Source organism: Rissa tridactyla, chromosome 6, assembly GCF_028500815.1.
Source record: "Rissa tridactyla isolate bRisTri1 chromosome 6, bRisTri1.patW.cur.20221130, whole genome shotgun sequence".
In the NCBI taxonomy this organism is placed as follows: domain Eukaryota; kingdom Metazoa; phylum Chordata; class Aves; order Charadriiformes; family Laridae; genus Rissa; species Rissa tridactyla.
The window spans coordinates 1,460,772-1,476,256 of record NC_071471.1 but is presented as its reverse complement, the minus strand read 5'-3'; the positions used below and the strand labels follow the sequence as shown (position 1 = coordinate 1,476,256).

The following is a 15,485-nucleotide window of genomic DNA, read 5'->3' as shown; positions in this document are numbered from 1 at the left end:
AAGTGATGGTTAGGAAAGAAAGTGAAACCAGCAGGGGCTGCTGGGCCGACTGGGGGAGGGCAGGCTCCCACCCCGCACCTCACACCTGGGCTCTGCCAAACGCGTAACCAAGAACCTTCTCCCGCGTGGATAACCTGGCGCAGCCCGCAGCCGGGGAGGTTCCAGCCTGTGAATCAGTACTTTCCCCTGTGTTCTTTAAAAAAGTACTTTCTTTAGGGCCCAAATCTTTCTTTTACATTGAGGCACGGAAGGGAGAGGTGTGATCTGGACCCATCTCCGCAGAGCTAAACGGGAGGCAAAGCCCCGACGGGCTCCGGCCGCGGCTGGGGACGTCCACAGGCTGTGCTGGCTGGGCCAGTCCCGCTGCGGGGGCTGAGCTGGGTGGAGTGGCCGGGCCGGGCTGCTCACCCCGGGTGTTGCGCCCAAACACAGAGCCCAGCACGCTGCAACCACCGCCTCCGCCTGCAAGGTGCCCCACGGACCTGCCGGGCTGGGGCAGGGGGTCCTGGTGCGGGTCCCAGCCTGCAGCCCTGGACGGCAGGGACCCGCACCAGGAGAAGCTTCCTCAGGCGTGCCATGGCACTGGATGGCAGGGACCCGCACCAGGAGAAGCTTCCTCAGGCGTGCCATGGCGCTGGACGGCAGGGACCCGCACCAGGAGAAGCTTCCTCAGGCGTGCCGTGGCGCTGGATGGCAGGGACCTGCACCGGGAGAAGCTTCCTCAGGCGTGCCGTGGCGCTGGATGGCAGGGACCTGCACCGGGAGAAGCTTCCTCAGGCGTGCCGTGGCGCTGGATGGCAGGGACCTGCACCGGGAGAAGCTTCCTCAGGCGTGCCGTGGCGCTGGATGGCAGGGACCTGCACCGGGAGAAGCTTCCTCAGGCGTGCCATGGCGCTGGATGGCAGGGACCCGCACCAGGAGAAGCTTCCTCAGGCGTGCCATGGCGCTGGATGGCAGGGACCCGCACCAGGAGAAGCTTCCTCAGGCGTGCCATGGCGCTGGATGGCAGGGACCCGCACCAGGAGAAGCTTCCTCAGGCGTGCCATGGCGCTTCCCGCCATGGGGGGATGGGGGGGACGAAGCAAGCCGCACACCCGGGGTCCACTGCGGTCCTGGTTCTTCATTTTCTCATACCAATATTGCACTGCATTAAGTGATGAGTCCAACGACTTGAAAACTGAAGCGAGGCGAAGTTTGCCCCCAGAAACCTGGATACCAGCTGAAATTAGCGCCAATTTATTTTGCTCTCTGCATTTGCATTGTGTTTCTCCATTCTCATTTTTACCTCCTTGCCCTTCTACAGGATCCGCAACCCTAATAAACCACTGGCAGCCAAAGGTATGCAGATATCTTGGGGATAACGATAATAAAGTTATCCTGCAACTTCCCTGCCCTGCGGCTGCAGCACCCACAACTCCAAACTCTGTGTGAATCCTTCCATGCTCCTAAGGGTCCCAGGGATCGAGGAGCGTGACTAAGGGAGATGGGTAAAGGAAAAAAAACCACTTTGTGCCTTTTGTGACGTGCGTGTGTTGGACAAACAAAGTTATATTGGGCAGACGTGTGGATTTTTTTCAGCTGTGCTGGTGTGCCTTCACTGTTACTCATTCATTGTGAACGCAAGGAAAGCTCACTGGACTTGTTACTTCATATAGAGACATCAACCACGTGTTTTGTACTAGTTATAATTTTTATAAATTTCAAACAAAGTGGGGTTCTACATAGGTCAAATGGCCTAATTACAGAAAGTTCATTTGCACACTTTTTTCTTGTAATAAATTCATACATTCTGTCTCGACTGGAAAAAAAAAAAGGACAGGTAATTCTGCGCTCTTTCCCTGTCTGATTATCTCTCATCAGTCACAATATACAAACACATCATTATCAACACCATGGAAAATATGCAAGAGAAACAAACTGTACCAATTCTCAGCTGGGGAGAGGAAATCTTAGCAGCTATTTCAGCTCCAGCTGCAAGAAGAAATACACAATTTGGCTCTTTTTGCTTATTATTCTTATATATTTCTAGTCATATGTATGTTGGAAGTCAGGCTTTGAGTATTTTTGGAAAGGAAGCGCATGGCCTTTCTCATACCCAATCTGGTTTGAAATCTCAGACTCTAAGAAAATTGTGGATAATAAAATGGCTTTTCATCACATACACAACCGGAACCTAAGACACACACACAGCTTTGTTGTCACTGGCAAGAAAAGCCAGTGCTCCGACACGGTTTGGCCGCAGCCGTGGATGACCCAGGCAGTGAGCACTGGTCTGTCCCTCCAGCCGGTGGGTCCGAGGCGAGAGGAGCAGGGGGTCAGGCCCGCTTACGTTTCGCCTGGTTTACTAAAAGCGAGACTTACGCATCGTGGCAGCTGCCCGTCCCTGGCTGTCGTTACCCCCAGCGCGGAAGGAGCCTGCGGCCCAGCGAGGGCAGGGTGCCGAGGCTGGGAGGGCTCTGCGAGGCTCACAGGAGCTGGCAGCAGAGCAGAGGGAGGAGATCCAAGTCCCAGCTCCCTGGAAGGCAACTCTCGCGGTGCCCACCCCGGAGGGAACAGCCAGGCAGCCACCGCCGACCGCTCTCAGGCGGCAGGAGCACGATGCTCAGCCACGAGAGCTGCTGCAGCAGAGATTTGCCTTGGGCTTTGTCTCGTCTACAGCTGAAACGGAGCAGCAACCACTCCTTTTAAACGACTTTCTGGTCACTAAATCATCTCCAAACAACACCGAAATGAAATCCGTGTTTGGAAACTATGATTTTTGGGTCCATCTACCTGAAAATGATGGTGTCAAAGATCTACATACAGAATAAATATACCTTAATGTACACATTAGTCTCGCTGGGCATTACCAGATCATATTCTAGACTGTACATGGAGAGTCATTCCCTTAATTATCACCTTGCTTGACAGAAATGCACTAATTACAAGACTATCCTGTCTGCTATTAAAAAAAAAAAGTCACCAAGCCCCATTTTGTCTCCTCAGCAAAGCCAGAAGGTTACTTCTTGCTGGCTGCTCTCAGGCCTGTCCGCAGCCTGGTCTGGCACTGAACTTCGTGCTCCAAGAGCGCGACAGCGGCGCCGCGGCACCAGCTCCTGCCGCCCGCCCTGCGGCAGCACCCAGGGAAAGGGCCCCGTTACCCCGGAGCAGCTGCGATGGTGGTGGGACCCTCTGAGTTCAGCACGTGGAGACAGAAACGGGCAGGTGCCTTTGGCTCACCGGCACTGCAGGATGGGTAAGGACACAATTAACGGCCGTAGGGTCCCTGCTCGGGTTCCGCCGCGCCCGAGGACAGCGGTGAGATGCTCAGCTCCCAGAGACCGCTGAGACCAGGCGCTGCGCCGCTGCGGCACACGGCCACGGGCAGGGGGTCACCTGCACCCTCGGGACATTCATGGTGCAGCAATGACTCAAACTTTGGTCCAACAGTATGAAACATGAGATTTTGGGGGGAAAAAAAGAATTGATTTTGAAAGCAAAGTAGGGAGGAGGATTGTTATAATCCAGCCCATACCTCTGCAGGTGTCCCGACGCGCTGGTGAGCCGGCAGAGAGGACACAGTTCTGCAGCAACCCTCTCCCCTGCTCCAGCTCTCGACTGCCCCGCGGGATGCCACCGACACTCATGGAGGTCGCAGTGGGACGTAAGGGGTCGAATGCTTTGCTCTCCCCTGGAGGGGCCCCAACTTTTGCATACATGCTAAAATTTAGCAACAGAATTCGACACGTGGGAAATCCCACAGCCTCCATTTTAGAGGGAGATGTCGAGGCACCAGGGGATACGGGGCTGGCACGCTGTCACCCTGCACTCAGCAGAGGGAGGAGACGGACTGGCAGTACCTGATTCTCCGTCGTCGGTTCAGAGACTGCCCACTGCCATGTCACCGTTAGAAGGAATTCCTCCAAAGTGCAGGGTTGCACCTTTCCATCTGTCAGCAATGTCACAAATCCTAATTTTGGCAATTCCGTATACCCAGGGTAACCCCCGTCTCTCACACACACACACACACACACACAAAAGTTATCAATGTGCAATCAAAGCTCCCTGCCCCTCTCCTCTCCTCAGGGCGGGGGCCGTGCAAATATTACTGAAAGTAATACAGAAACCAAAATGAACTCATTTTAGGGAGAGGATGAAATAATTGCACCACAAGAAAACATCACTGCATATTTCGTTAGGGGCTGAAAGGAAACAAGTCTTCCCTCAAGCCGCTCGTAACTACAGTGGACGAATGGGATTCGTGTCCCTGAGTGCCCACCTGTCACTTCTAAGGTAAATGACCAGCACAAAGCAGACGCTCTTATCTCCGTAGGACACAATTCGCTTCCAAAAAGGTCCAGAACTCTCAGGTCCTTTAGTCATGAACGGAAAGCAACAGAAATCAAGAGTTTAGATACTGATGGTTAGAAGAACCGTGGGAACTCATCACAACAGTGCAACTCCTAATTAACCAAGAAGCCTTCACAGGCAAACAAAATCCGAATCGGCCTTTACCTGCTCCAAGGCTTTTTCTGGAATGGGACTATCTACCTGCTCCACAGCTATCCTGACTCACACACTACGGTATTTGCAACGCCAGCCTCCGCTGAGACACAAGGAAAAACGTCCGTGTCCCTGCAAAGATGATCACGGAAACGATACAGACTCCTACTATTCCGCTCAGTCACTAAAGAGTGGGTTTTGGTTTTGCTTCATCTCCATTTTTAGTGCTTTCGTCCCCTTTGTTATTTACACAGAGCACCACTAGTCTCGGGGTTAAACAACAAAACCCCTAAATAGCGAAAGCCAAACACTCACTCCTGAGCTTCTGGCGTCATTTCTACCAGGCTGGTCTTTGCCTGTTTGCAGCCCTCGGTCAATACTTATCTTTACTAAAGGATTAGCAGCTTTTGTGGGACCTAAGACCCAATTACCATCAAAATGCCTTCCCGCCTTAACAGCTGCTCTAAATGAGCTAATGGCTTGTATAGGAATTATAACATCTGTAATCGCTTTATATGATACATTACATCCTTATGTGGCAGAGATTTGGTACAGTCCTGTAATCAAATGTCCTGGAAAGAAGTCTTTAACAACAACACTTTATCCACTCGTCGGAGCATCTCGTGCTCACTGCCTATTTGCAATGCTTAAGTATATTCCAAATGAGGGGTGAAACGTATCTACTCCATAGCCCAGCGCACAAAGAAAGCATGCAGTCTACTAACATATGACGTTACACGGCATTCAGTTCAGCTCTCGCCACCAAATGCAAAGGGTTGTGATCCAGCAACTACAGACCGCAGAGGGGGCAGCGGAATGACTTGTATTGTAAAAGGAGTTCAACATGTTCTCTGTCACAGTAGCTGTCACACGTCCATGCCTCCCTGCGAAGCTCTGCACCTCCACCTTGTAGCCAGGAGCTGCGTCTGCACCATCCCGACAACGCTGGCCGCAGCAGGTCGCTCGCTGTGCCACCGCAAGAGGAGTCATGTCGTTGCTGCGCGAAGCCCCTCTTATGGTCCAAGTCAGAAACTTCCTTTCCACAGCCTCCCTAAAATGGGATGTTTTTGGTGTTGACCATCAGCAAAAAGGGCACATTTGTGATGCATCAGCTGGAATTAAGGAGGACGGGCAAGGCACAGCCAGAGGCAAGCAAATGGAAAAACCTCCAGGCGACCCCATGGTAGAGCAAGAACTCGTAACCACACGTGTGTCCCTCTGCGGTAACTCCGTGCTCGAGCAAAGCTGCCCAAAGGTGTGTGCATAGTGGCTCTGCAGCTCTGCTGTCGACCTAATTTAGGCCACATCTTCTGAACCGGTTTGATAATCAATGCGAGAAGCATTTTTCTCCTCTAATACTGAAGGTGGGTTTTGATGCTTTCCGGATGTTTAATGCTCCTTTCAAGTTTGTTTTTCCCAGCTTGCCAGGTGGACAGCACAGTTCTCATCTGTTCATGCTGATAAAGTTCTAGTGAATCACGAACCTCAGAGCTTGTGAGAAAGGCAACTTTGATCCAGCATCCACCCAAAATAGCCAGAGGTGGATGGGGTCCCGAGGAAGGCTGGTCCTGCTGCTCAGCTGCCAGCCCTCTGCTCTGCTGGGAAGCTTTTGGCCACCTCGCTCTCCTTGGTGTCCGACTCTACCGAGGCCGTGCTGCAGGAATCGTTGTACATGTCTGAAAAGGAGGACACGGGCACGGTCACTACAACACGGCTAAAGGATTTCCCATCTAGTCTTGAGGTTCATTGTTAAAAGCCTGAAATAAAACAAAGCACAAGTAATCACAATTCTACCGCTCTCCTAATTCCTTCACTGAAGGCGGGGGAGGCTCTTTTGGCCCGTAACTAACTGTAATAGGTGTGTGGCTTTAGTTGTCTTTTGACGCACCAGACATGCCAAAGCAATGAGGGCCGCAGCGAGGCACTGAGGGTGAAGGCAGGACTGACCCGCTGTGGGGGTGATGGAGCAGCAATTACCAAACTCCCTTCAAACCACAGCAAAGAATCCTGGTTAATGGTCAAAGAGGTTTTTCTCCACTTTAGCAAACTGACAGAAAAAAAAAAAATCAAAATAAACCAGTACCTCAGAGTAAAACGCTGGCAGCTCCCTGTCGCAGCTTCCCAGGGAATGGCTGGGCCAGATTTTGCTTTCTTCCGTTACCAGAAGAAAAGCAGGACACATTTGAGTAAATCACATTTAATGATGGGCAAAAATTAATCTAAAATTGTAAACCTTTGATCTGCAGAGTTGCCGAGATTCAGCTTGTCCAGTGCAACCTGTTTGGGTGTTAGGTCAGAACCAAAGCTGAAGAAAGGCTGACTTTTAGCGCTGATTTGGCTGAAATCTCGCCAGGGCAGCCCTTCCTCCAGCCTTCGGAGCCAGCAGTGAAACATGATGAGAGCCGTCACGGTTCATGAGATGTGAACGTTTTCAAGCCGAGACCAGAACCACGGCCCTGATGCTGATCTAATTCCAAACCCGCGTCAGGGTGAGCACTACCCTCCACTCACACACACCTGCCACGGCACGCACCTGGGCCAGCTGTAAGGTAGCCAGCCTGAGTACTGGGAGCCACAGGAGTTTGGTGGGAGATTCAGGTTCTGCCCGGGAAGGGGGAAAGGGCCGATCCATGCCAGGGGCAGCTGCTGAGCCTGACGAGCTCTGACACCCACGGCACCGTTTTTCAGGCTAGCCCAGCTGCGTCACACAGACTGCAGCACAGACACGCGCCCAGGCCGAGGGCTTTAATACAGAAAGTGCATCCTTTTGTAGTATGAAAAAAAAATTAAATGCCAGTAACTCATTTTCTCTATTACCTGCATTGCTGTTCTTCATTATGTTGTTACTGTCCCCCTCTGCTGGCTGCAATATACTGGAAGGAACCCAGTCGCTCTTCTCAGAGACCAGTTTCTTCACTAACCTGGAATTCAGAGAAAGGCCAGTGAATTGCCCTACGCTCCCTTTCCCTGGGTTGTGATTCTTAGAGGTGCATGTTGGGCAGCTGTTTCCTAAACTAAGGAAGAAGGCAGAGGACCCCGGGAATTCCTCCAGGTAGCCGCTGACTAAGTTTCAGCAGCCTTCGCTGTGAGCCGCTATCCCAGCTGTGACAAGCAGCGGCCTTGAGACCCTGGGCCAAATTCAGAGCTGAAGAAAATGGGTCTCTCACATTGTCCACCCCCCTTGCTGTAAATACCACCTGGGGTGGATGGGTTTATTCCCACCCACTTCTCCCCACAGGACTCGCTCCCGTCTCAGCCCCACGTCAGCTCTGGGCGAAGGGTCTGACTGCGCCGGCCCTTCAGAGATCAGATCTTCTTCCTCCAAATTACCCACGACAGAGAATTCAGATGTCCGGCCAGGTCTGTTCCTAACACTCACGCGTCAGCCAGAGAGAACAAACACACCGAAACGTACGTGGGCTCAAGGCGGGCAGATTGATCCCGCTCTGTCAATCCCTTCTTACATCTCAGCCTTTGGGGCTAAAAATGCTCTCTGGCTCCCTGCTGCGGCTGGCTGGAAGGGATGGGGATTTTACTGATGTATCCTACGGGAAGGTGCTCCCGGGACAGCTGTCCTTCTGGCTAGAAGGCGTCAAAAGCCCAGATACTCCCCTCCGTTTCCTTCATGCAAACTTCTGTCCTCTTAAGCCTCGGGTCACAAGCGTCTGGGATGAAAGCCAGCCAGGGGGAATTAACCAAAGCTGCTTGTACGTTCGTGCCTCCCTCTGCCTCTTTCACACTGTGGTCCACGGGGGGAGTGGATTTGATTGATTTTGAAGAGGCTTTGACATCTTTCTGAATATCATCCATCTTTTCCAGGAGGTTATGGCTGTTCTACCTGTCAAATTCTGTCTCTCTGCGGTACTCACCATTGACCGTTCTCTCCTTCCTGCACAAACTGCACTAAATCTCCATCCTCGAGTGTAAGAGAATCCGGGAAACAGCTGTCAAAACTGCCTTCTACCCGAAAAAGATTGGTCCCCTAAAATGAATGAAACAATGCACCAGAAATACAGTCACTGTGGATGAAAGAACACTGCAAGAGAGAGCCAGGTTAGTTCAATACTGAATTAGGCATTTCAAGCTGGCAGAGCTTTCTTCCGTAGGGAATTGTGTCACTTTCTTATTCCTTTTATCATGCTCAGGTTAAATTTTATTCAAACTTAGGACAGAACTGTGCTGTGCATTCAGGCTTTAGAGTTAACTGGCCAGCCGTTATTCTGATCCAGAAATCGGGTTTGTGACACCGGGTTAAGTCATCTGGAAAAGTCTGAAATTACTTTTTTAAGGGCTCAGAGTTTCCCTCACTTTTGTAAGAGGTTAAGCTACAGCTTACAAGTAAGGGTGACTTTTTATGGTCCTCATCCTGATCAACAAAACAGCCTTGGGATAACCCCCCAACACCCCGCATCAAATTCCCGTCTTCTGTATTCCCACATATCCATGAACGTAAGGCTGGCATGAACCCCGGCCGGGCAGTTCACATCGTGATCCTTGGAGAAGAGGAGGTGGCCCTGGGAAAGGGCAGCGCAATTTGAAAGAGGAATTACGTTGTTGGGGTTGGTCTCTTCCTCCAAGTCAGAGGAGTTGGAGAGTTCATCCGTGCTGGAGGGGATGGCTTCAAAATCTTCAAACGTGTCTAGAGACGGCATTTGCCTGCTGGGCCAGCCTTTTCAAAGGAGAGAGAACAGAAAGAGTTAGCTATCAGTCATTAGCCCCTTTCAGACCCAGTCTTTTAAAACTAGATGTCACGGGTTTGTTTCCCACTATTCCACTTACTGAATTGCTTCTACCTTTTTACAGCTTGTTCCCTGATTTTGCCATAAAAATTACATTTCAGCCATTATTCTATCTCTAAAAACCTGTACCACTTACTGCCACTCGTGGGAGGGCAGATTGTGTGGCCACAGCTGCGTGCCCACCGATACCCTGCGTCTTTAGCGTTGCTAAATCTCTTCGGTTCAGGAGGCACAAAACGCAAGGACCAGGAACGTTTCTGCGGAGCGAGCGCCGTAGCAAATAACAACTTTTGCTGACGTGACTTTCAGAAGGCTGTGCTCGTTCGGTTTCCAGCTTACCTCCACACATTCATCTATAAATTGAAGCCTGAAGCCACCGAATGGTGGTTGGCTTATCTCCCCCTGGCCCCAGGGTGATACTACCACCTGAGCAAGGTACCAGACCATACCCTGGAGCAGCTGGAAGTGCAGCGAAGGGACAGAGCAAACAAGAAGGCACATGGACAACCAGACCTCGGTGGCAAGTAGAGAAGATCTCACTCATATTTCTGCTGTTAGCAGTTTTAGTGTGTGATTTGCACCCAAAACCACCCCAGCCCGGTGGACGACACCTAAGGAGAGATTTCCAGCCCAAGCACAAGTGTCGATCCCTTTGCCCACCGAGGCACGCCCAGAGGATGTGTCCTGAGGGAAATTCAGGCTGAACCTGCCTGCCCGAGGCTCCCGTGATGGAAAGCTGACTCGGCCTCTCCCGCACAGATCCCAGTCGAGCTCTACGCTTCCCTTCGCACTTGATGCCTGTCCCTTTTCTGACAGGGGTGACCACAGCCCGGCCAGCAGGAAACAGACCTGGCATCTACCAAGGGATCCTGCAGCCCGGGAAGATACGGGCTGAATGGAGGCAGTCAACTTGCCCCTGCCTTCCTACTTCGTGTCCTCGCCGTGCACTGGCCGATTCACGGGGACTCGGGGCCGAGCGGATATTAGCCAAGCTCCTTCCAGCCTGCGGGCCGCTGCTGCGGACACGGCAAAGCAGTGCTGACAACAAGGCACGGAGCCAGATGCTCCAACCAACCCAAAACCTGGCCTGAGACAACACAAAACCCAAGCCGGGCAGTTCAGGGACTAAACAGAAAAACGATCTGATCTGGGAGCAACAGGTTTATCTAATCCCTGCCCACGCGCACCCATCCTCGGTGCTTTTCAAGGTGTACACCAGCCCCTGCAGTGCCACTTGTGTGCTGGGGTTGTGAGCGTCCCCGCCACGGTCTGTGCCCAGGTCCGTGCCACGGGAACTGCAGTTTCAGCCCAGGCAGCACGTGGAACCCGACCCCACCGTCTGTCTGTCCCGGCTGAACCACACCAGCCAAATACTGGCAACTGGCTGAAGGTACCAGAATACATCGGTGCTAATCAGCTTCAAACTGCTACAGGAATTTTAGTTCAAATTCACAGGCTGAGCTACGAACACCAAAAAAACCCAAAGATGTCCCCCTCCCACCTTGGACAAAGCGTCGGTGATCTTTTGCCACCGTCATCTGTAGGCAGAAACCTAACCAGCAGGGATTCCCTACAAACACATGCATCAGCCTTCCTCTTCTGTACAAACTGCTATTCTAATTTCAAAGACTAAGAAATAGCCTAAGTTTTATGTACTTAATTCAAGCTATAAAATTACACAGACCAAATTCTGAGCTCTCTGACATCAATTAAAAGAATTGTTTCCAGCTGTGCCCCACCTACAGAAAACCAGAATGTGGGGTGCTGTTTCTATCCCTGCTGGTGACCCGAGCTTGTTCTTTCATTGCTTTCATGGGAAACGACGCTCATAAAAAGAGAAAAATCTCTTTAAGTTAAAGAGAGTAAATATTATCATACATTTATATCACACTCTCAAATTGAGAGGATAAATGTTTTAATTTTGTTTACCTGTCTGTGAAGCAGATCTAGGTACGGGTCTCGTGGTGGAACCGGTATTACATTTAGTCTGGGCCAAAATGGTGTTCTCAAAAGCATCTGTGACAGGAAGCACAATTTGTGTCTTCAAGGTGAAATAGCGACCAGACAGTGCAGGGTGAATTCCCGTATCACCTCTGCCACTGGCAGTCTCTCTAACAAACGGGTGGACGGGGGCTGACGGTTATAAACGAGGAGACAAATGACCAGCACAAATGAGAGAACAGGCAGCAGCATTCCGCAGAAACACTGCAGGTCCGAGGGGAACAGAGAACAGCCACAGGAATCAAACAGAAATACTGATGTTAGTAAAGGACGACGACTGCGGGGTGACCAGTGCAGTGTTCTATTTCACTACAGCTTCCTGACACATTTTTGGCATATTTTCCTTGCAGCATTTCAAGTCGTTCTGCAGGTGATGGTATATGGTTTTGATGCTCCTCTTCCCAGCCAGAAAATGAATACTTTCACTCTTGATGAATGCAATGCAATTTTGCGGGGGAAGTTTTTATCTAAGTGCATCAAATCCTTTGCGTTACTGACTCTGACAGCCCTGGCAGCAGCGGCCGTATCTTCTGGGAAAGGGGTGATAATGTTCGTTGCTTCCTGCTTAAAGGACCTCAGCCTGGTGAGGGGTGGCCTGCAGTAGGACCACGTTTTTAACCAGTGAGGATCAACTCGGCTCTATCCTAGGGACAGAACTGGCACCCCACACCTCTGCAGCCACACGGTATGCTGAGATCGGAAGAACCTGCCATGAGGAAAGTGAGGAATAAACACCACGGTTTGGAAAACTCTGGTGCTGGGTGCCAGGGTGATTCCAAACGTGGTGCCAGGGGTCACTGGCGAAAGGAAATATGCTACAAACAGCAAAACTGCCATTTCCTTTGCTGCCTCTGGATTGCGTCTTCCGACCTCTCTGCTCCACAGGGCAACATGCTCCGGCAAATGCCCGTGTTAAAGGGAACGCTGGCATTGGAAGCTGGGGAGTAACTTCCCGGTTTAACTCTTTGGTATTGTTTATTAAACAGTAATTGGTGAAACCGCTGCAACGAATAGGTGGAAATTCTGCTTGGCTGAAATGAAACACTGCACCTTACACGGATATTAATGCCCAGCCGAGCCCCTTCTGCAGCCCAAAGCACACGGCTCCGGCTCCTCCTGCCAGGCAGAGCCACCGACACGCGGGAGGGATGGAAGCGGCCAGGCTGCAGGTGAGGGTGAATAGTAGCCCCTTGGCTCCCGGCTGCTGCACCCTACGGAGCGAGGCAGGACCCAGGCAGAAATTCCAGATCCAGATCACAGTCTAGAGCGCTACTTCCCAAAACAGGCAGAGAACTGGGGGGTTCATTCAGGGCCATCCCCGGGTGAAAGTTGGTAAATGTAACGTGAGTGCAGGGGACAGGCACGGGGGTGACAAGCTGTGATTATCACAGATAAACTGACACCAACCCCCCAGTGGGCTCCAGTGCCGTCTGCCAGCAGTGATGAGGTGTGGATTCAGGGAATAATACCAAAAGATCGGCAAACAGGTTTTCATGCAGGATGGAAATACTCATACCTTCAAACCCCAGAGGAGTTGGGTCACTCTTTATCTCATGTCTCTTGACTTTAACTGCAGGAACAAGGGGACCTGTGTGAAGTTCGCAGAGTCACAAGGCTGTAAACACTGTTAAAGCAGAAACTTGCTTTCCCATTACCTGCAAACTCTAATGCCTAATACTTTCCGTTTCACCCAGAAAAATGATCAACCCCTAAATTCTAGGTGGCGAAGACAAAGGCTTCTGTGGTGCGGACAGGAAACAGAAACAGACCCCTTTTTGCAAGAGACATTAAAACATAGTAAATGCATCTGCTTCTGCTCAGCTCTCACAGAGGTTTCCCCTCCCTCTTGTCCAGGAGATGGCACTAACGCAGACTGAAAGCTATTGAGAACCTCTTCTGTGCTACACCCAGCATTTCCATGCGGTGGTGATTTAGTGTTACGGTCTAAAGAGGTTGGCAAAGACGCATTTGTAGGTAGCAGTAATATCACATCCTTCCTCTGCCAACAACCCCCACCAGCTCTCGCTTCACAACAGCCCCACGGCACGGTCAAGGACACGGTTCGCATCCTTCACAACTAGTTACGATGCACTCGGTACTGTGCAACCTTCTTCCTGACAAATACATAGCAAAGATTTTTGTACAACTGAACTCAGCCATTTTTCATTCTATTTTGGTTTGTGAATTGCCCCGCAAATCTTGAACTTGCAGATCCGTTCCTGCACGTCATTCCAGGAGCTGCCAGAAGACAGAATATTCACAATTTGACGTACGACCATATGTTCTGTTCTCAAAAGTAGCTCTGACACATAGGCACAGGTGCCTACGGTCCTACTGATTTTCAACACAACCAGCTCGCCCAAATGCAAGGGCTGCTTTTCAGTTTCAATGTAGGCACTACTGCAGTATCTTAATTTTTTTTAAAGTGCCTTCTCTCAAAATAATTGCAGCTCAAAAATAAAACTTCTTTAAGTTCCCACACAAACTGTAGAGTTCAGTGCATGCTGGGCACCCAGCTCCCTTAAACATGTCTGAAAATTTCCTTGCAAACATAATTTCTAATCACAACTGTGATTACGCTAAACATGCTTGAAACTGGTATCTAGTGCTACTCCATTTCTGGCGGGATTTTCAGGTTTTCTTACCATCTGGTATCTGCTACGTAATGAGGAGATTCTCTCCTCCTTGAAAGCAAAAGTCCTAAACAGCTTTAAGGAAACAGAGAAATAATTTCTATCGAATTTCAGTTAACCCAAACCAGGGAGAGGCTGGAAACCAAACCCCACATCAGCCAAAAATTCATCCGGTTTCCGTGGAAACCAGCACCGCTTTTTGAAGCCTATTCTGGAGAATGTGAGAAGAGTCACCATTTACGCTGGCAGCACGCCTTGATACACATCCAGAACGCCTTGGCCTGCCTCCCTGCAGGTGTTACCCTGGTCCTGACTCTTTCCTACCGGAACCTCCTGCGTTTATAAAAATCGAGCCTGACGTACTCACTCTGTGAAGGGCATTAGGCAGCAAACGTGGCAGCCAGCAGGAAGGGAGAAGGGCAGCTAAGCAAGCAGCATGACGGTACCTTTGGTCACAGCAGAAGCGTTAACTGTGGTGCTGATGGAGGAGGCTAGGGAAAAGCGACGGGTAACTTCTCTTTCCTTAGATTCTGGATCTGGGAGAACAGACAGACGTAATGCAGGGCAGGATTAGAGGTTAGTGAGCACTGAGGGTAAAAGGTGTCCAAAGCAAAGCGGCAGCTGGAAAAGGGCAGATAAAAGGTAGGTTGCTCCTCCAAAGCAGCCAGGGAAAAGACCCTCAACAAAGTCAATAACACAGAAAAGAGTTTATATGAACACATTTTTTCAAAGCTATTCCACTTCCACCAGTTTTAATACTTCAGAAGGGAGAATTACGCCACTTAATGTTTTAGCAACCAACTGGTCTAAGCACAGCTACAAAACACAGAGAGATGAGCGTGATGGTGGGAATGGGGAGGGTGTCTACAGATGAGGTCTGGATGATTGCAGACGCTGAACTGCTTGCTCTGCGGTGACTGACCCGAAATACACTGACGACCAAACACGAGCAGTTTGGAGTTCACATCTGTCATTTCTAGAAGTTCACTGGGTGAACGCCTGAAAAGGTTCTCCGAGCCCCCGTCCTCACCGGCGCGAATCCGCTCGGAGGAAGCAAAGGCAACGGAGGGGTTTGTTTCCTCTAATTAGGGTCCTGCCTTTCCTCAAAGTCTGCTCAGGAGCGAAGACACAACTTCCCCAGCTTTCACTGGGAGATGCGAGTCGCGTTTTTGACTTTAAATAGTCTGTTGAAGGCTTTCGGATTTGTCAGAGAATATTTGTGATTTTCATGTTTTGATTTTTAAAAGTATCAAAGAAATATTTATGCGAAAGTTAAACGCTCGTTTCTACTTTCACTAAAAAACACGACACTGGGATAGGTGAAGATTTATGTCGCACAAAGCTCTTTGTAGCACGTGCTTATAAGCTTTGCTGAATCTTAGCCCAGGTGTTCCTACCCGGTGCCAGTGATTTGGAGGGACTTTTCTATTCCAATCGTCTCTTTTCTCTTATCATGTCTATCTTCTTCTCTCTCTATTTTTTTTTTCATGGTTAACTGGCATGCAGCACTGGAGTAAAATAAGTTTCAGGTGATTTTATATTTCAGGTTTAAATGTCCTGTGCAGAACTATACCACTGTGAAGATTTCCCTGCCAGGGATCTTAAAATTCTCTTTCCCATTCCTCATCTT

General features: G+C 50.3%; 1 protein-coding gene across 6 annotated transcripts in view; it reads right to left on the bottom strand.

Moving 5' to 3' along the window:
- Positions 1-1,639: 1,639 nt before the first annotated feature.
- Positions 1,640-15,485, bottom strand: part of MCF2L2 (MCF.2 cell line derived transforming sequence-like 2) — a 152,998-nt gene continuing 139,152 nt past the window's right edge. For 3 of the 6 annotated variants that reach the window (XM_054205522.1, XM_054205523.1, XM_054205526.1), the window contains exons 27-33: positions 14,302-14,391; positions 12,739-12,810; positions 11,151-11,237; positions 9,033-9,151; positions 8,352-8,464; positions 7,300-7,403; positions 1,640-6,158 (exon numbers count right to left, since the gene is read on the bottom strand). In XM_054205522.1, the coding sequence (XP_054061497.1) occupies positions 6,058-6,158; positions 7,300-7,403; positions 8,352-8,464; positions 9,033-9,151; positions 11,151-11,237; positions 12,739-12,810; positions 14,302-14,391 (686 nt within the window). In that variant the 3' untranslated portion in view covers positions 1,640-6,057. Of the gene's footprint in view, positions 6,240-7,299; positions 7,404-8,351; positions 8,465-9,032; positions 9,152-11,150; positions 11,238-12,738; positions 12,811-14,301; positions 14,392-15,485 lie in introns of all 6 variants that reach the window. The other 3 variants (XM_054205525.1, XM_054205524.1, XM_054205527.1) reach the window with 3 other exon arrangements.